This window comes from Petromyzon marinus, chromosome 14 (assembly GCF_048934315.1).
Source record: "Petromyzon marinus isolate PM22_M1 ecotype Great Lakes invasive population chromosome 14, UKy_Petmar_22M1.pri1.0, whole genome shotgun sequence".
Taxonomy (NCBI): Eukaryota; Metazoa; Chordata; class Hyperoartia; order Petromyzontiformes; family Petromyzontidae; genus Petromyzon; species Petromyzon marinus.
In genome coordinates this window covers 14,855,460-14,876,754 of record NC_133680.1, presented here as the reverse complement: position 1 = coordinate 14,876,754, position 21,295 = coordinate 14,855,460, and the positions used below count along the sequence as shown (strand labels likewise).

At 46.8% G+C, this 21,295-nt stretch overlaps 1 protein-coding gene across 1 annotated transcript in view; it reads right to left on the bottom strand.

Moving 5' to 3' along the window:
• Positions 1-17,950, bottom strand: part of LOC116942275 (complement C3-like) — a 329,249-nt gene extending 311,299 nt beyond the window's left edge. Inside the window, exons 1-2 of the mRNA XM_076066949.1 lie at positions 17,854-17,950; positions 10,470-10,653 (exon numbers count right to left, since the gene is read on the bottom strand). Of these exons, the coding sequence (XP_075923064.1) occupies positions 10,470-10,653; positions 17,854-17,924 (255 nt within the window). The 5' untranslated portion in view covers positions 17,925-17,950. The remainder of the gene's footprint in view (positions 1-10,469; positions 10,654-17,853) is intronic.
• Between the last annotated feature and the right edge of the window lie 3,345 nt (positions 17,951-21,295).

Genomic DNA, 21,295 nt, shown 5'->3' with positions numbered 1-21,295 from the left:
CGTTTATTATGCAGGAGTTGAACTATGCATAGGCATCATAACCATCTAGTAAGGCTCCACGCCCAAATCAGTTCCCCGTCGAGCTCTGAAAAGGCAGTTGGGGACCTCTATTACTTCCCACATACTGGGAACCATTAATGCCTGGGAGGCCCTCGAGGGGAAAAAACAGGTACTTCACAAATCCAGAGCCCGACCCAAGCAAGTGAGAAAACTACAGGCTAATTTCCCAAATGGATCCAGACAATTAACTGCTCACAAAAATCCAAGCAAGCAGACTTCAGAAAATCCTTCCCTCATTAATAGGAGAGACACAAATAGGTTTTGTTAGAAACAGAGACTCAGCGAACAACATCAGAGACCGGTTGAATACGATAGATATTTCTACCAAGGAAAAGCTCACTGCCTATGCCCTGACGTTGGACGGAGAGGAAGCATTTGACAGGCTTGAGTGGGCCTTTCTTTTTCGGGTGATGCAAAATGTTGGCATCCCCTCCACATTCATTAATAAATGCATGCTCCTTTATGGCAATTCTTCTGGTACAGTGATAACCAACGAACTGATCTCCCCAACCTTTCCATTAGGCAGGGGCACCAGACAACCATGCCTCCTTTTGCTTGTCTTGTTTACGTTGGCGATAGAACCACTTGTGGAAAGTATTAGAAGTAACCGTAATGTGGCTGGAGTATACGTGAAGGGACAAACGCTAACAACATCAATTTGCATGCAGACGATGTACTATTAACATTAACATAGCCTATGACCTATATTCCCACTCTCCTATCCTTGATCACAAAATACAGAGAAACCTCAGATTGTAAATCAGAACTGATGCCTCTCTTCCCTGTCTCGGCTAAACCCATTGGTGGGGCCCGGCTCAGATCAAACACTTAGGGGTCATAATAACCTCCTTGTCTCCCACTCTTTTCCAGAGGAAGTTCCAACCGTGCTTCAAGATATCCTGCTCTGAAGGATATCTCTCTATTCCTTTCTAACTGTGCCCACCTGGCATAAATGATGATCCTTCCAAAACGTATTTATCATCTTCGGACTGTCCCTACCCACATTCCCAAATCTTTTAAAACTCTTCATTTGCATTTTGCATCATTTATTTGAAATTGCAAGATGGTGAGAATTGATTACTACTTACTTACACTAGCGAGGAAGGAGGGGAGCTTGGCCCTTCCCAACGTTCTTAAATAGTACCGATCAATTCCCCTCCTCAATATTAAATGGATGAACCCGGAGAGGAGGGCGATATGAAAGGAATGTGAAGAAAGCTCTGTCAGCCCCTAGGCCCTCGTGGGTATTATTCTAGCTTCTACTAAAGATAGAATATGGGGCTTTAAACCATTGTGGAATGCAACTGCCACCTTAGGAGTTTGCAGAGACAAGCAGGTCTCGATCTCCTCCTTCCTCCACAGATTGTCTCCTCTCTGGGGCAACCCATCCCTTAAAATAGAGGGTAAAGGGATTAAATAGCCAATATGGAAAATAGCTAACAATAACAAGGTATGGTACTTATTTATTCAAGATGGAGAAATGTAATAATTCCAGCAACTGCAATCCCGATATAGCATCTTCCAGTCGCATTCCTATAGCAAACGCTGTTAATGAACCTCCCAGTACACGACAGATACAGGGCATGAACCACTACGCGGACATTGCGATGGCTGGGAGTAGCCTAAGTACCACTCTGCCTGTAATACTTAACCTACCTAAAAACACAGATCCAGGACTCTCTGTCTGAAGGATTCTGAAACAACCAGTGAATGGGATTTCTCCAGGGCTCTTTCTCTCTGCCTGAATGACTCTGAAACAATCTGCGAATAACGTTTCCTCAGGAATCTGTCTCTATCTAAATAATCTGAAACAACCTGTAAGAAATGTTTCTCCTTTGACTATCTCTGCCTGAAAACTGAAATGTAAAATATGATCACAAACACTGAGCCAGTATTATATCTTTGAAATTAACATTCACAGATATCACCTAAATCACACCTGTTGAAATATAGAAAACACAGTAACCCGTTAACCACTTTACCTAGAGCCTGAATTATCATGAGTATAAAATAACTCTCTGCCCTGAGATATTTGACAAACGTTGAAAAATTATTTAAAAGTGATGGTCTGATGCATGGCTCATGTGCGCACACCTCCATTATACCATGAAGATGTTTCAAATTTGCTCCTGTTCCCATATTTTTCTCTGTCTCCAAAATATTTGAAAACATGATTTCTCCCAAGAATGACTCACGTCACTTTACTCCCGTACATTATGTACAATATCAGCTGTTCTGGGCTCAGCAGACTCAGCAATCCTGATCGTCTTCTCTCCAACACTACAGAATATGAAGGCTAGTGCGCTTTTTTAGGCGAGGTCAGGCTTCACGTAATCAGGCTGCATCTTCTGCACGCCCCTCTCTTGCACTCCCGCAGTCCAGCATCATGCTCTCCGAGCGCACCGCATCGCCCCCAGGCACCAACAGCACAGGCTGAAATGGTGGAGGCGCCTGCCTCAAGTTCCACCCTGTTAACATTAAATTTGAGGCACGAACGTGGTCGTCCGCATAGACGTGCTAACCTGCTCCACGCCTGAGGCGACCTCACAGCCACTCGCACCGACCGCCACGCCATGGTGCGGCATGCCCGTCTCTCTCTCCCTTTCCAGTCAGCAGCAACAATATTTAAAAATATATAAACAAATTATAAAAAAAACGAAGTAAAATCGCTGTGCAGATGATAAAAAGTGACATGCATAGTTCAAATAGGGTCTCCTGTGGGTTCCTCCTCCTTCCTGTTACTCTTAACCCGGGCTCCTCGCCTCCTGTCCCTTAGACACCTCCCCTCCCGCAATCCACAGGGCCGAACCGAGCGAGGGGCTGAATGAGGGGGGAAACAGCTTGCAAGGGCTGCTACATGTGTAATGAGTCGACTCAACCTGCCCCGCAGGGTGGTGGGAACCACAATACAGTGACGTTGCAGCGCCTCATTCCACCTCATCAAGTTGTCCTTCATGAAGGACAACTTGCGGACCTCCCGTGGGAGCAGACCCTTTGTGCTGTAACTCAGCGCGATGCCGCAAGGCCATCAGGGACCCATCCTCCACTCGATGTACGTGAGGTTCAAAGTGGTGTCCTCCAGCGCGACCACCTTGGTGGGTTCCCCCTCACCGAGTGCCGCCACGACGTTCGGTGACCCCACCACAGGCAGTTTACAGCGGCCCGCAACCGACAAACACACACAACGTTCCGCCAGGGGCAAGCAGGACAACGCATCCGCATTACAATGTCACACCCCTTGACAATATATAACTCAAAACGAGTACTCCTGAAGTATTTCCAGCCAGCGTCAGGGCTGGCCGGAAGGTTAGTCCACTCGCAGAGATTACTGAAGGGCTGCATGATCCATGCGAACAAAAAAAATCCCTGCCATAAAGATAAAGTCTGTACTGTTGTATGAAGTACACTATGGCCAAAAGTTATCTGCAGGTGGACAGGATGTGACTGCCATATGCAGCCCGTGTTGTTGGCGTCCGTGTCCAGAATAAATGACAGCGAGAAATCCGGGGTCGTTGGGGTTGGAGACCGGCGGCACTGCAAAGCATCGAGGCAACCAGTCGGCCAAGCTGCACTCTTGCCCGTGCTCTCCCATCCATGCCACCATCATGGACCACCGGTGCAAATTCTCGTGGGCCTGCAGGCACCTGGGGGCCCAACGGGACTTTTGCATGTCCTCATTGATGACCGGCAAGACAACACCCATTTCTTGCGCCAGCCCCAACATCCTTTCCATGACGAGAAAGTCAAGTGCCGTCCAGTTCATCGCTGGGTACGCTGCCTGTCCCAGCTCTAACAGCGCACTGCGGTAGACAAGAGGCATCTTGGCCTCCCCTCGCCTCCGCTGAAGGAATTTCCTACACGTGTTGGAAGGCGGATGATACACGGCCGCCATTTCGCTGTAAGCCTGCTGGTGGGTGGCCCACTTTTCACCCAGTAAGGCCCGGAGCGTCAATAGAGCATCGTCATCCAGCGCCATTGGCAGGGCCTTCAAAGCTTCCTCCTCGGTCCAATCCACTGACCAGTACACCGCCTCGAAGCACCAAGTGAAGGCACTCCAGTCGCCCGCTGCTGCAACAAATTTGCGGACGGACGGCAACCGCTGAGGCCGATAGGCCCCTTTCCCACATGGTGCCGGAACCGCCTCCTTCGACTCCCGCTCTTTTCGTAAAATGGCGGCCACCGGCCGTGTTTTCTCTGTGTCGCTCGTAATGGTGACCACCGTGCACGCGAATTCCTCCGCGGGAATCACGGTGGTCGGCAGTCATCCCGATCTCTCCGACGAGGTCCATGTGTCCGATCCCGCCACTCCTGCCCTCTTCGTAGTCACGCTCATGAGCGTGACGAGTTGCGCAACCCTCCCCCACAGGAGCTCAAGCTACGCCACCACCACATGCCATCCCTCGTTGGGTTGTGGCTGCATAGGAGCGGCTCCCACCTCGTCCACCTCTGGCGCAGTCCGTCCCGTGGCCTCGGAGTCGCTAACCTGGACCATGGTTCCTGGGGCTGCTCAGGGGCTCTCCATGTCGTCATCATCCTCGTCAGAAGACGCCACCGGTGGGTTCTTTTCTTTTGGTATTTTGACATTTATTCTTCGTTTTGTCCACTTCTGACTCCAAATGTAATGATACGACTTCCGAGACACGACTTGTAGAGGGTTCGTTATTTATTTCTTAATACTTTAAGAACAGGGTCACAGAATAACATAAGCGCTGAGTTGCTTATAGCTGAGCCACCCATACAGGGATTCGGCGATGTACAACTATATAGCTGACTGACTATATAGTAATGACGACGATGAAGACTATAGCTGGCTGGCTATGCAGCAATGATGAGATGGCAGCGATGACAGTGACGACAGCCAGGACCTGAATCGCCACAACAGCCCCGAACCCTTTATTGCTTCTCCCTTATATTCACCCATCATGGCCAAGCCCCGCCCTTGGCCATGCCCCTCTTCTGGAACTATCTCGCTGGTTCCAAGAGTTTCCAGTTCGATCCCCTCCTTGACCCTTGGCCCAGTTACGCCCCCCTTACGGTTGCTTACAAATGTGTCGTTCTATAAAGCAGTTATACCCGTAGTTAGCCCCCATGGCCACCAGGTGGCATCCTGTCACTACACATGTATAATGCCATTTTTTGTATAAACCCTCTGCCACCCAACAGAGTCAAATCATTTGGCATGTTTATCCACGTGACGTCATTTAATTGGCGTTGTCAGGTGGCAGAGTTTAGCACCGATGCTAAGACTTACCACAGACTTCCGCAAAGTACCATAAAGGGGCTCCCTCATCAACAACCGCTGATCGCCATGAAGTGGTGGTGACTTCACCATGGCTATTGTGCCAGCCTAGGTGCACTCTGAGGCCACGTGTAGCACCGAAGGCTCACTGACAGGTGGCCACTTGACAGATCCAGGTGCCATGGCCTGACTGACACGACTGCTCCCTACTGTGCTACATCGCTAATTTTTAGCCATCCAGCACTCTGCTCATTATTGTGAGTGTCGCTCCTCCGCCCACGACAGTAATATCTCGACATGCAAATAATCGGTAGACAAAGTCTCAGTATAAATAACTTTGGATTTATTACCACTATATTAATGGGAGAAAATGTAAGTAAATAATAAATAAACAAATGACATTCATATAAATAAAAATATCCCATATCGATAAATATATGAATAAGAATCAAATGATTAGATACGTTTCTTCAGCGTTGTACATTGTGATGGTTCATAGAATGTTTGTTTACATTCATCTTTGCTAATCAGCGCGCAACAACGCACTATGTTCTAGAGCTATGATGTTTGGTGGGCAATGCAAGCTCATGACTTCACAGAAGATTACACTGAAGAGCGTGAATATATTTTACTGTACAGTACACTATGTTTATTTTATTCATGTCAATGTTTCATTTTAATACTGTGCAGTATGAAATATATTACAGTGAGGGAAAAAGTATTTGATCCCCTGCTGATTTTGAACGTTTGCCCATTGACAAAGAAATGATCAGTCTATAATTTTAATGGTAAGTTTATTTGAACAGTGAGACAGAATAACAACAACAAAATCCATAAAAACACACGTCAAAAATGTTATAAATTGATTTGCATTTTAATGAGGGAAATAAGTATTTGACCCCTCTGCAAAACATGACTTAGTACTTGGTGGCAAAACCCTTCTTGGCAATCACAGAGGTCAGACGTTTCTTGTAGTTGGCCACCAGGTTTGCACACATCTCAGGAGGGATTTTGTCCCACTCCTCTTTGCAGATCTTCTCCAAGTCATTAAGATTTCGAGGCTGACGTTTGGCAACTCGAACCTTCAGCTCCCTCCACAGATTTTCTATGGGATTAAGATCTGGAGACTGGCGAGGCCACTCCAGGACCTTAATTTGCTTCTTCTTGAGCCACTCCTTTGTTGCCTTGGCCGTGTGTTTTGGGTCATTGTCATGCTGGAATACCCATTCACGACCCATTTTCAATACCCTGGCTGAGGGAAGGAGGTTCTCACCCAAGATTTGACGGTACATGGCCCCGTCCATCGTCCCTTTGATGCGGTGAAGTTGGCCTGTCCCCTTAGCAGAAAAACACCCCCAAAGCATGTTTCCACCTCCATGTTTGACGGTGGGGATGGTGTTCTTGGGGTCATAAGCAGCATTCCTCCTCCTCCAAACACGGCGAGTTGAGTTGATGCCAAAGAGCTCCATTTTGGTCTCATCTGACCACAACACTTTCACCCAGTTGTCCTCTGAATCATTCAGATGTTCATTGGCAAACTTCAGACGGGCATGTATATGTGCTTTCTTGAGCAGGGGGACTTTGCGGGTGCTGCAGGATTTCAGTCCTTCATGGCGTAGTGTGTTACCAATTGTTTTCTTGGTGACTATGGTCCCAGCTGCCTTGAGATCATTGACAAGATCCTCCCGTGTAGTTCTGGGCTGATTCCTCACCATTCTCATGATCATTGCAACTCCACGAGGTGGGATCTTGCATGGAGCCCCAGGCTGAGGGAGATTGACAGTTCTTTTGTGTTTCTTCCATTTGCGAATAATCGCACCAACTGTTGTCACCTTCTCACCAAGCTGCTTGGCAATGGTCTTGTAGCCCATTCCAGCCTTGTGTAGGTCTACAATCTTGTCCCTGACATCCTTGGAGAGCTCTTTGGTCTTGGCCATGGTGGAGAGTTTGGAATCTGATTGATTGATTGCTTTTGTGGACAGGTGTCTTTTATACAGGTAACAAGCTGAGATTAGGAGCACTCCCCTGAAGAGTGTGCTCCTAATCTCAGCTCGTTACCTGTATAAAAGACAACTGGGAGCCAGAAATATTTCTGATTGAAAGGGGGTCAAATACTTATTTCCCTCAGTAAAATGCAAATCAATTTATAACATTTTTGACATGCGTGTTTGTGGATTTTTGTTGTTATTATGTCTCTCACTGTTCAAATAAACCTACCATTAAAATTATAGACTGATCATTTCTTTGTCAGTGGGCAAACGTACAAAATCAGCAGGGGATCAAAACTTGATCCAATAGGTTTCCAAAAATTATCGACTATAGAGCCCCCAAAAACGTCTTTACTCCCCCACCACCATTTTGTTTTATTTTATAGACATATATACCTACACACCTTATATACAATAACGGCAGTAGTATCCGCACACATGGGAGGGAGGGAGAAGAGGACATCATTGGGGGCGACGGGTGAGGTGCGAAACTCTGATAAGCCCTCTGCGGGAGCTAGAATAAGGCAGCTGTAGGCCGCCGAAATTCTAGCAGCATAAAATGGTAAATCTTGATTTGAAGTTTTCGTGACTGGAGGAATCCATACTCTTTGGTTCTTTTCTGTAAAGTCATGTAGGTATAAAATAAAATCAATCACAACGTTTGAGATGCAACACACACACCTGACGCTTGTGTTGCACCAGAAACGTCGTGATTTATTTTGTTTTATACCTTCGTGACTTTATCGAAAGAACCAAAGAGTATAAAATGGTAAGTTATGAAGGTTGGAAACACATCCTCATACATGTAACACTAATGTTATAAGTTATTCAAGTCGACCCAAACACCCTGGCTACCCGTGCTGTCACAAATCTCTCCCCCATTCATCCACCACAACACTGCAACCCTCTGGGAAGTTCTGCGAATCAAGGAAAGCGGTCGCCTTCCCATTCATCAGGACCTCATAAGCGTCCCTTGTCACCACTTGAAGTCACGCAAGCCCTTTTGGATCCATGCGCTTAACCTTCAACAATGCGAGTTTCACCCCAATTAAGCTTAGATAGCTGAATAGAATTCAAAATAACTCACAGACACCTTGTAAAAGACCAAAAGCAGAGATCCCTGGGGTTTTACTAATTCAACGCATGTGTAGTGGCATGGTGCTGGCTGCTGGTGGAAAAGGGTAACTGCGATGTACAACAGTACTGACGTCAGCAGGCCATGATAGACACGAGAGGGGGACATCTAGGGGAAAGGTCACAGATGGGGGCCCATCGGGAAGCCTCGGGAACCCACTAGTAGGTTCCAGAGAGGCGGCTTGGCGGGGGTGGAGCGAGGCCATGCTGAGAGTATAAGAGGGGCCCCTGTGGGGATCTCGGGAATATTGTTGGAAGTGGGATCCCCGTCGTGCTGATCAAGATCGTCGTCATCGTCGCTGTTATCTTATCGCCATCGTCTCTGTCGTCTTCACTCGATATTGCACTGCTAGATAGTTCTTGGCTGTCTCGATTCAGAGCCATCATTGTTGGATGGTTAGTGTTGTGCATAGGCTAGCAACAGTAATAGTGCGTACCCACGCAGGGTGTGTACTATCCCGATGGTGCTCGTAAAATAAAAGAAGTGCCTCCAAGTCTTACTGTCTCCGAGTTAAGTCACTACACATGTATAACGAGTAAACAGATACCATCAGTATGGGGGAAGGCAAGAGTCATAGCTCTGCCCAAACCAGGGAAAGACCTTTCATCACCAAAAAACTACAGACCGATCTCCCTCCTTAGCATCACTTACAAACTATACAAACGTCTTATCCTACAAAAAATTTCACCCCTGGTAGATCTCAAACTCATACAAGACCAAGCAGGCTTCAGACCTGGCCGATCCTGTGCAGGAGGCCAACTACTAAACTTCCCACAGCACATCGAAGATTGTTACCAACAGAATATGATCACCGGCGCAGCATTTGTTGATCTGTCTGCTGCATATGACACTGTTCAAAATGACATTTTGATCCACAAACTGTTCCTCATGACTGGCTACTTAGACGTTAGCCAGACCATTCATAGCCTCCTAGAGAACAGACGCATCCACATGGAGCTAAACGGGCAAAAAAGTAGATGGAAGTTCTCAAATAAATGGCTTACCACAAGGCAATGTGCTTGCCCCACTTTCATTCAATATCTACAACAACGATCAGCCACTTCCTGCTGAATGCAAGCTGTTCATCTATGCTGTCAACCCCTGTGTCACCACACAGCAGAAGAATTTCGAGAACACAGAGAAGATTTTGGAGAGGGCAGTGGCGATGTCAAGATACAACCTAAACAATAATCTCAAACCCAACCCGAGTAAAACCCAAATCTGTGCCTTCCACCTGAAAAATTGGGATGCAGAGCGACACAGCACTCCTCAAGATTTGGCAATGCCAACACCAGAAGCGGTGGTCTGTGCAGAATATTGGGCAAGACTAAATAGGTTGGACAGAAGACACGAAGAAGAATCTTCCACGATGTTCATGGTCCTCCCTAAACCATATCCGCACAAACCATGGCAGATGTAGATACCTGATGTACAAATGGAACCTTACAAACTCTCCAGTGTGCGACTGTCGTCATCCACAAGAGATCATACAACATATAACAATGAAATTGCCCGATAAACAAATACAAAGCAGACAGATACACTCCACTATTCCTGACTTCGCTATCTGGCTTGACCATCTGAATGTGAAATTGTAGTTGTTGCTCTGCATGTACATCAAATGACCCACCACTAATGGGGAGTGGAGGGTGTGGAGTGTGTTATGGCATCAAATACCCCTCATAAAAGACCCATCGACACGGACCCCCTCACCCCAAACCTGTGCGGCCCCCCATGCCACCGCCGCCCCTCCTCCATGCTTTTTGTTTTCTGCACTTGTTTCTTAAAGTTGATTCACACATTTTTTTAACAATTTTTTTTATAAATTGACAAACTATTTTGTTCTTGCACTTGGCAAGATGTTCAGGAGCTGACTGCCAATGTTGAAGCCTGCTACTAATGAGAGGGCTTCAGGAGAGAAAGTTTGCGTAGTTTTACTTTTCCTCCTTTGACGGAGTGTATTCTAGAGTGGTTTATAATATAATCCTGAGTTTGGGTTAGATGTCATTAATTATAATTATTGTTGCTTTGAAAGCAATCGCGTTACCTTCAGAGTGGCGATGGCTGGGTCCAGCTGAGTCAGAGGGATTGTTTGGGTGGCGAGTTGCTTTTTAGTCAAAAACTCTTCCACCCTGACCATTACACTTCCATCTTCAGTGAGACCGCGTGTGTCCACAAGTACATTGACATCGCTCCCAGCGAGAATCACACTCGGGACTGAGAGGAGAACCCTGGATGCAAATACGTGAAGGGAAAGCAACAACATCATCCATATCCATTATATATTTGGAGTTTGCATGTTCTCCCCGTGGTTGTGTGGTTTTGTCTCTGGCTCCCCTGGTTTTTCTCTCCACATTTAGAAAAATGCGCTTAAAGTTTTTAGCTGCTATTAATTTCCATGTAAGCCACTTCTTCATTTGTGGCCAGATCGCTTCTGATTAAGACTTAATAGCTCAGTGGAGGCTTTACTTGGTAAATAAATATAAATATATATTGTTTATATGTTTATATAGCTCAGTGGGCTTTACCTGGTAAATAAATATAAACATATATCCTGTATACATATTTTACTGGCAGAGTGTTAAATCTTGCTCCTCGATTCCCGACTCCATAACCTTTTTCTGTTGAATTTGTATGATAGTATTTTCCACCTGTAATTAGAATCAGAATCTTAGTTAGACTGGGGGAATCCGATGAGCTATTTTTCACACATATCCGGTAGGGGTGGGTCAGCAAGAGCGTGATGCAATGTGTGAGCAAGTGTTTGAACCAGCAGTCGAGGCATGTAGGCAACTCTATTCACGAAAAGTGTGATAAGGAAAGCTCGCTCGTTTCAAAATTTGGTTGGCAAGTTGCAAACATGGTTGGCAAGTTGCAAACATGCGGTAAGAAACATAAAGATGAAAATGGCTACTTAGAATATCCGGCCACTACTTGGCAGGTTTGCTTCTGATTGACCTGAAAGAAGGACAGCTATTTTGTCCTATGTATGTGTAGTGGGTTCAATTGAGGTGCACACTTGAACTTGGAGGAAACACGTTGAATGAACTAACACAACAGGTAACTCTTAACGTTAACAGGATAACTACATAGGGTGGTGACCACCCCTCCTAACTAAGTAGCACTCAACGGGATCTATATAGTCGGACCAGAACACCTAACAGGCTGCCTGGTCCACGAGCAAAGACCGGACACTGAGGATCGTAGATGGCGGCTTCATCCCCAGAGTTGAACAGCCCAGATCCCTCGCGGGACTAGGCTTATAACCGCTCGGGCATGACTGGCTCCGCTGTTGGCCACGCCCCCTTCCAGTTCCTTTGGGGGACCCCTGGTTCCACATCATGTTACCCTCACACCCCCATCTGGGGGTCGCCTTGCCCCCTGGTCCGGTCATGTGCTCTCTCGGGTTCACGCCGGATTTCATGTCCTTACCCGACCTCAGTGACACCCTGGCCCTGCTCCCTAGTGAGCCATTCCGTGACATGCTAACACTGGTGCCATAGAGAGGCACCACGCATACAGTCCCAGTCATCACTCGGTACTGTCGCTACACAGTAGTGCAGCAAAACAACCCCTTACCTCCTTGTGGTGCCGGACGGGCAATGCTGTCGTGGACAGTGCAGTGGGGGGGAGGGCCAATTCTGATTGGCCTTTCCCCTCATGGCGTTGTAACCACCACAGCGGCCAAATAGGGGCTCTGGACGGGTGCGAGGGGCTGGTAACCCCTCCACCTTCAATTAATTACCACTAAACCACGAATGAAAAATTTAATTAACAAGCTTGTGCCGGAGGTCCCGGGGGGACAGGCGTCTATGACGTCTCCTGGCCAAACCCCATTTGGCGGAGCCAGGAGATTGAATCTTTACCCTGGGGGCTCCTCCAGAAACAACCAAAATCCACTACGGATGGCCACGTGGAATGTTCGAATGCTCACTATGGAAAAGAGGCTGCCACTCCACTGTCAGGAGCTGGACCGGTACCGCCTGGATCTCTGTGGTATTCAGGAGGTCCGGTGGACCGGCTCTGGCTCCTGCCATCCATGAAGGGTGGACAGTCCTCTACTCGGGGCAGGAAACTGCCAAACAACAGGGAGTGGCTCTTCTTCCGAACAAAATAATAAAGGGCGTGTGGGAGCGTGGCGGTGAGGTGTGGGAAGCTGTAAGTCCCAGGCTACTTTGCCCGAGTTGGTAATGATGTTGGCACCTGGTCCAGAGTGATTGGAAGGCATGGGCTAGATCAGCTCAATAACAACGGTAGGAGGTTGCTAGATTTTTGTGCAGCCCATGGGCTTGTAATTACCAACATGCTGTTCCGGCATTGGCGCATCCACACAACATCATGGATGCATGCCGGGTCCAAGCAAGAACATCTGCTGGACTACATAGTGATGGAACAGCAGATGCGGGCCCATGTCCTTGACACCAGGACCTACCGTGGAGCTGATCTGCACTCTGACCATCGACTTGTCATCTGTAAGATGCGCCTGCTATTCTTCCACTCCGGTGGTGGGTGTACACCCAGGACCCCATTCCAACCTAAGGTGGCCTGGTCTCAGCTAACTGATGAAAGTTGCAAGGGTGAAATTAATCATCCCTTATGGCTGGGGTTGACATTGTCCCCCACTCCTCCAGATGTCGAGGGTAAATGGGCGAGTTTTAGGACTGTGGCTCATGCAGCTGCAATGGCTGCTTTGGGTACGCGGTCCAGACCTCCCCAGAGACTCTGGCTGATAGAGGAGGTGTTCAAGCTGGCTGAGAAAAAGCGACAGGCCCACTATAATCGTCTACAGCATCCCACGTCAGAGAATGAGGAGGCTTTCCACAGCCTTCGCTCAGAGGTTCGAAGAGCCGTGAGGCGCTGCAAGGATAGGTGGTGGTCGCGTGTTGCTGAGGAGATGGAGTCTGCCTCAATGACCCGCGATCACAAATCTCTATTTAACTCCATCAAAAAGTAACCTGCAGCGCCACACCTATTACCATCATTAATGGAAAAAACGGTGATCCAATCTCAGACCCCCAGGAACAGGTTTGCAGATTTGCTGAGCATTTCTGTGAAGTCCTATGGTGAGGGGAAATCCCTCGACATGGAAGACATCGTGGGACAAAGTGGGGATGACCCTGCTGAGGCTGCGGTGCCTCAAATAATGGAAGAAGTCACCCCCTGTGAGTGGCTCGCTGAGGTACCATCTGTTGAGGAAGAACTAAAGATGATCCAGTGCCTGAGACCAGGAAAGCACCGGGCAGAGATGATCTCCCAAGCGAAATGCTGAGGAAGGGTGGCGTTTGTGCACAGACTGCCCTACATGACATCATAACAACAATCTGGATCCCTGGACGGGTTCCGCAGGATTAGAAGGATGCCCTTGTGGTCCCTCTCTTTAGGAAGGGGGACCACACAGACTGTAACAACTACAGGGGCATCTCACTCCTCGGTGTGCTGGGAAAGGTCCTGGCAAAGATTATTCAACATTGCCTTGCCAGGCACGCTGAGGAGAGGCTTGCGGAGCCCCAATGTGGTTTCAGGAAAGAGCAGTCCTGCACAAATGCATTATTATTGTCCGTTTGCTACAGCAGAGGTGTAGAGAATTCCAACAAGACCTACATCTCTGCTTTATTGACCTGGTCAAGACCTATGATGTCATCAGTAGGCCTGGGCACTGGGTTGTTCTTCGTGCTTTCGGTGTCCCTGACCCTCTGCTCACAATCATTAAGGACTTTCATGATAGTGAGCGGGCCTGGGTAAATCTACGTGGCCTGGATTCAGAGCCATTCGCTGTTCACCTTGGGGTGCGACAGGGATGTCTTATGGCTCCAACATTATTTAACATCTTTTTCGACCACATAGTTCATGAAGCTTTTTATGGCTGTACCAGAGGAATTTAAATCTGGTACAGATACAATGGGAGGCTGATCGATGCCCGGGTGTGGTCAAGGGATGGCTCCCTATTGGTCAACCACGTTATGTATGCCGATGATCTGGTAATTGCCGCTCACTCAGAGGAGGAGTTGGAAGCGCTGCTGCTGAAACTGGAGCGTGCCACTAAGAGGTGGGGCCTTACCATCAGCCCCACCAAAACTAAGCACCTGCCTGGGTATTTTGTACCATTGGGCAATCCCACCGCCACAACTCCCGATTGGTGATGGGGCAGTTGTGGAGAGAGTGGAGAGTGTCCCATACCTGGGCAGTGTGCTCATGACCGGCTCCGGTTTGACAGCAGAGGTCTCACTCAGAATCAGTCGGGCGGCATTATCTTTTCATCAGTTGCGTAACGCTGTGTGGAAGCTACCTGGTCTGTCGCTCCTCACGAAACTTCAAGTCTTCTCAGCCACGGTCATTTCTTCCTTTCTCTACGGTTGCGAAACGAGGACCCCCCTAATGGAGCATCTTTGCCAATTGGAAACATTTAGGCTGGCCTGCCTGCGATCCATCCTGGGTTTTACCAGGCTGGATTGTGTGAGGAGCTCACAAATCCTTGAAAGATCTGGGCAAAGTCCCATCAGTGAGCTCCTCCGGCAGGCAAGGCTGCGTTGGCTGTGTCATGTAGCCCACATGCCCAGTCACCGCATTGCCTAAACAGATTTTGTTCTGCCGGATAGAGGAGGCTAAACGGGCGGGGCACGGGCATGAGAAGAGATGGAGTGATATAGTACAGGAGGATGTGGAGCTGAGTGAACTTGCCGATGACTGGTACCAGCGGTGTCAAGATTGGCCTCTGTGGAGCAGGCTCGTGAAAGACGATGCTGGGAAGTTGGAAGCAGTCGCCCTCCAACAACAACGGAGGGCGGAGGAGCGACGCTCACAACAATGAGCAGAGCGCCGGGTGGCTAAAGCACAGCAAGTTGGCACAGTAGGGAGCACAGGTGATGCATCAGCCAGCCATCTCAGTTGGTCGACTCGTGGCACCTGGGTCTGCCCGTGACCTCCTGCCAGTGGGCGTTCGACACTTCACGTGGTCTCAAGGTGCACATAGCCTGGCACAAGCGTCGTGGTGACGTCACTGCCACTTAGTGGCAAATGGCGGTTGTTGTTGTTGATGTATTTTGTATCTTGAATGTCTTTCGCACCGTATGTAGTCAACTGCACTAATCGGAGGTGTGGGCAAAGGACAACAAACTAAACACAAAAAGCAGTTCTACAAGAAATGAGTTTTCAAGCTCATCATTCTGGAGTCGGAAGACACCTGGGGAAAGAAGAGATGCTGGTGTGGCTTTTGCCATTAGCAACGACATAGCGGATAAACTAATCTCACTACCCATCTTCCTCTAAAGAGTGCTCTCTAACACTGATAAGTGTGTATGCGCTAACGATGACAAAATAACATTAGAGCAAAGAATAATTCTACTCAATCTAGAATAATTATACTGCATGCTAAATTGTATCATGGGCTCTGTACCCCAATCAGACAGACTGCTCATACTTGGTAACTTAAATGCGTAAGTTGGCAGCAACTTCTCAAAGTACAAAACTATTCTTGGCATATTCAGTAAAGGTAACAGCAATGCAAATGGAGACCTACTGCTTAAATTATGCACCCAACATGAACTATCAATCACAAACACGTATGTATACCCAAAGGAGAAGCACTATTTTACATGGATGCACCCCAGATCCAAGCATTACCACATTCTGGACTACACCATCGCCTATAAGAGAAACACAAACAACTGAAGCAACATATAACACTTTTAAAATCCAGTGCTCGATGCTTCTAAGGGGCCGTCCATAAATGACGTCACGCACCTAGGGGGGGGGGGGAATGAGACATTTGTGACGATGTGTGACGGGGGGGTGTTTGAGAAATGTGACGTCACATCAAAATGCGCAACTTTAAATAAATATAGAATTGTTTTAACAACACTAATTGTTATAACAACACTCCTACAACATGAGAGTGCTGCGCTACATTAAATACGCACTACAATGACAATATATTATTGGTTCTTTCAGTAAAGTCACGTTGAAGGGAAACAATAAAATAATAAAATATATAAAAAACAATAAAATTATCACGACGTTTCGACTGCAACACAAGCAGTCATCATCAGGTGTGAAAACCAACGGTAAGAACATTTGAAAGAAGTGGCTCAGCCTCCTCAAATGTTCTTACCGTTGGTTTTCACACCTGATGGTGACTGCTTGTGTTGCAGTCGAAACGTCGTGAGAATTTTATTGTTATATATATTTTATTATTTATTGTTTCCCTTCAACGTGACTTTACCGAAAGAACCAAGAATATGAATCACTGCAGTCACGAAAGCTTTAAATCAAACTTTTACAATGACAATAGTTTAAAGCGATTTTAAGCATGTTTATTTTCAAAATGGAAAAATGGTTTGGGGGGGGGGGGTGGGGCAGAGCTTTGTGACGTCATATTTGAGGGGGGTCTGACTTTTTGTGACGCTGTGTGACGAGGGGGGGGTCAAAAATCGTCCAAAATCGCGTGACGTCATTTATGGACGGCCCCTAAGACCATCCTGGGACTTGCAAAAAAATATTTCGTAAGCATTTCTGCCTACACACCCGACACAATAAAGTCAGTAGTATTTGCACACATTGGAAGGGGAGCGTCAGTGGGCGCGACAGGCGAAGCGTGAAGCACTGAGAAGCTCTCCGCAGGAGCCAGAATAAGGCAGCCATGGGCTGCCGAAATTCTAGTGCAAACAATTTACCTGTAGATTACTCACATGTGGTTTCACACAGCAGCAACATCAAACCCTAGTGCAAAAATTGGCAGGACCCTCCTGATAAAAAATTTTTGACACTCACTGAGGGTTTCCTGGATAAACGTAATAATACGTTTGCCCAAATGCTAAACGCTTTATAAGAGTTGTGTATTACACTGTGTATATTGTATATGTGTATGCATGTAGTGTCTTTGCACATAAACAATATGTCGTTAGCTCAGCCTCCTAGCCTTTTAAAAAATCTGGATCCATTTGATCAGGTGGATTATTGATGGTACTAATTTGTTTTAATAGTCGTCTTCGTGCAGGAGTGTCTCGACGTTTTATACACAATAAAAGACTTACATACCATCTCAAACATTCGAAAGTGCACCTCAATGCATACGATGAGTCAGCACCTAGCCTGCAATCGCGCATTAGTCTGCCAGTAGGAGGCAATCATTTATACTTCATGTCAAATGCTAATTGTGTAATTAGCAGTGACATTTGTCGAATTTGGCAAATGTAGACGATGATAATAGCACAGTGGCCGACTCACTTCGAATATTGTAATGTCAATGGAATATTAACGTTCAATGTGAGTGAAGCCGATAGTGCATATTTCTTAATGTTAATTCACACTGCAGTATTAATCAGGTTGGTCTAACCAGGAACCTCTGTGACAGGGGTTTGATTCGACATTGCTGGGCCATATTGCCTATGCCGTGCTAAATATAACACACATTGCACACGTGCAGTATTACTTACATAGGGTCTTGGGTCACACTTGTTCCCACATACATCAGCAACAACAGTAAACCTAGTGCATGGATAGCCATGTTTTGCAATTGACGTTTGTGCGTGCGCGTGTAGTAATGCTCCATATAAATACCACACAAGAATACTCATGTGTGGGCGTTTGTGTCAATGATTTGCTTTATCTGTTTGCACGAGTGAATAATTAGAAAAAAAATAAACATAACTCTAGCCTTATCACTTTTGGAATGCAAAGTTCGTTTTCGGGAAATACATTCAGCAAAACCAGTAATGTGTGGCTTCCATTGCTGATTTCTGTTACAACTAAAAAAATACATAGAAAATGTAAGCAGTTATAGTGGGAGCAAATTCAAGCTAATGCTAAATATACCCATGTTAACTCATCATCTGTGGGGGTAATGAATCGATCTTAAAAATGTGTTACGGTACATTTGCATGTGATACTGTAACACATTCTATAGTAGGTCAAACAAAAAATAATGACATGAATTAAAAATATGTATTTTTTATCTTCACTTACCTTGAGGCTTGTTGCTGGCTTGCTTGTTCAAAGGGGCACAATAAGTCACCACAATTGCACACACACACCGACCACAATCGTCACATAGCCTTGACAGATTTTCGGGGCAAGTGCTGTTAGTAAGCAGCGCCTATGAACGCCAGCAAGTCAAACGAGGGGGTGAGTGGGCAGCACCACGTCCGGCCTTTTTCGGCTCCCCAGTGGCGATGTTTACATACCACTCTAGTTACTCACTTGAGGCTGAGTCGACCTAGGCGAGGCCCAGGACCAATTCAGTTAAACCTTCACTGGTGTTGGTCGTGAGCGGGAATCAAACTCGATTGGCCGGGTTGGTAGCACAGCATGCTAACCATCGCACTTCTGCTCTACACACACACACGAGGGCATGTGCACAGATGAAAACACGCACTCACTCACTTTCACACACGCACTCACTTTAACACAGCAAGTCCAACTTCGTAACTGCTGATGTTCATAAGTCTGGTGTTCTTAAGCTGAGAACTGCCGGTACATGCAACCATGGCCTTCACTGAATTGGCCAGAACGGCATAAATGTGTGTGTATGAAGAAACAGCTGAAATGATTCAAATACCCACAGACGAATGCATCTCCTCTGGCATAGTACCCGTGTCAAGGGATGGATACACAATGGACTTTGAAAAAATGGATATCCTATGCAAAAATAGTTTTTACTGGAAAAAAATTTTCAAGATAGCAAATAGCTATAAACTAAGTGCTGCTTGGCACCATATTATTATAAATAAGCAAATATTTGCATGTATGTTCAACTTCTTTCGCACCATATGTAGCCAACCATGATTATTTGAGGTGCAGGGAAAGGACAACAAATTAAAGTATATTACAAATTAATTTCAAAATTATTTTTGTAAAAAGGCATATGTTACCAAGTTGTAAAAAAAACAATATGACTCAATAACTACACAAAACAATATGATAAACTACACGATGTATCTATTTCAATTGTAGTGACATCTAGTATGTCACTGTATGGTGCCGGCCCATAAGGGCCGTGCTGTTCGATGTTCCTACATCGTGGACAGCACCGCGTGGGTGGCTGTATGTAGTACCAGCCCTAGCGGGGCTTGGTGAGCACTGGGATAGTGCGAGCACCATGCACAGCGTGTGGTGGGTCGCTCCCACGACGGGGAGTGGGTGTCAGCCCAGGGGCAGGGTTGCCCCGGGCCATGGCACTCTGGTTGACCCCTTAGACACGTGATCCGGAGTGTCCACGCAGGGGGCCCCAGGTGGGGGGGCTAGTGGATGATCACGTGTCCGGGGAGAGCTCTTGAGAAGGATCAAGAGGGAACGAGAATGCTCGAGAAGGCGGGTGGGGCCGAGGGCAGGGCGGCCCCGACCGTAGGGGGATATGAGAGGGACCTGGAAGCTCAACACCTACAAGCGGGAAGCTCTACGTCTCAAGCTGGAAGCTCTACATCTTACGAGATAACCGCGTGGTCGGAGACCCAAGTGAGCGTCCGACCCTTAGTAGTAGTAACCCCTCTGTATAGCGTAGTTAGCTGGGTGGTCACCACCCTAGGCTGTATCGGGTAAAGGGGCCGTTACCCCTTTGTGTTACGGTGTTACAATAAATGTGTTGTCTCTAAAAGGAACAACGTCTGCGACTCAGTTGGACTCACTACACAATGAAGATCTTTGTAAAATGCATTTCTTGAAGAAAAATACATAAAATAATTAACAAAGTAAGAATATCCCATTGAAAAAAAAGTACATTGAAAACTATTGACAATTTTTTATTTACATCTGTCAATAAGATGTTTTGGGCAATAGCCTGACAAAGATCACTGCCAAAAATGTTGCCTAAATATTTTATTTTAATGCAGTGTTATTTACAATGTGAGCTTTTTTGGTTAATTGTGCTCATGCACCACTTTTAATACAGCATCACCAAATAATGTTACGTTGAATTTTTTTTCAAGTTTCTGTTGGGAATGTTGTGCAACTTCTCTGCTGACACAGACCAAAAAACAAGTAGGGGGAGTAGTGAGGTTACAAGACATGAAGCAAAAATGCTGTTCAAACAACTGGAAGTGACTGTTCAGGTCAACGTAGCAGCCACAGCAGTGTTCACTGACATATATTTTTGGTTTAATTTTTTTTAACCTAGCTTTTCCAAACCAAGATGTATATTTAAATTGTTTTTAGATAGGGCAGCAGAGTCGTGCAGTGGTAACACTTTTGGCCTCCGTAAATAACGTCCTCGGTTCAATTCTCTACTCAGCACCATTGTGTCCAGAGTTAGAATGTTGTCTCCCTGTTCTGCATGGGTTTCCTATCTTACCTATAAAAGTATTTTTTATCTGTGTGTGTGTAGACGCCTATCCTTGTGTAGTGACATCGCGGGATATCACTGTGTAGTGCCGGCCATAGAGAGGCACGGCGTGCGGTGTAATGACATCGCTGATACCACTATGGTGCGGGTGTAGTACTAGCCCTAGAGGGGCTCGGTGAGTACTGATTGATAGCGATGGTTGGCACCATGCTTGACGTGCAGTGCCGCCCCTACAGGATAGGCTGTGGGAGTGCGGGGCGTAGGAATTGGGTTACTAAAGGCCATGGCACTCTGGTTGGCCCGAGAGGACACATGACCAGTTAAGTCTACAAAGGGGCCCCAAGTGGGGGCTAGGGGTGATCACGTGCTTGAGGATTCTGGAAGGTGGTTGTGGCCAAGGGCAGAGCAAGCCACGCCGCAGAGAATATAAGCCGGGGGACCGGCGTTGTTCATCCTGAAGAAACCTTCGTCTACGTCTACGTTCTACATTCTACCGAGTCTCCAACACGTGGAGCTGGAATCGAGCTGTTATCCGGTCCAGAGTAGCTAGTTGTAATTAGTGTAGTTAGCCTGGTGGTCACCGGTGTGCTGGTGTTAAATTA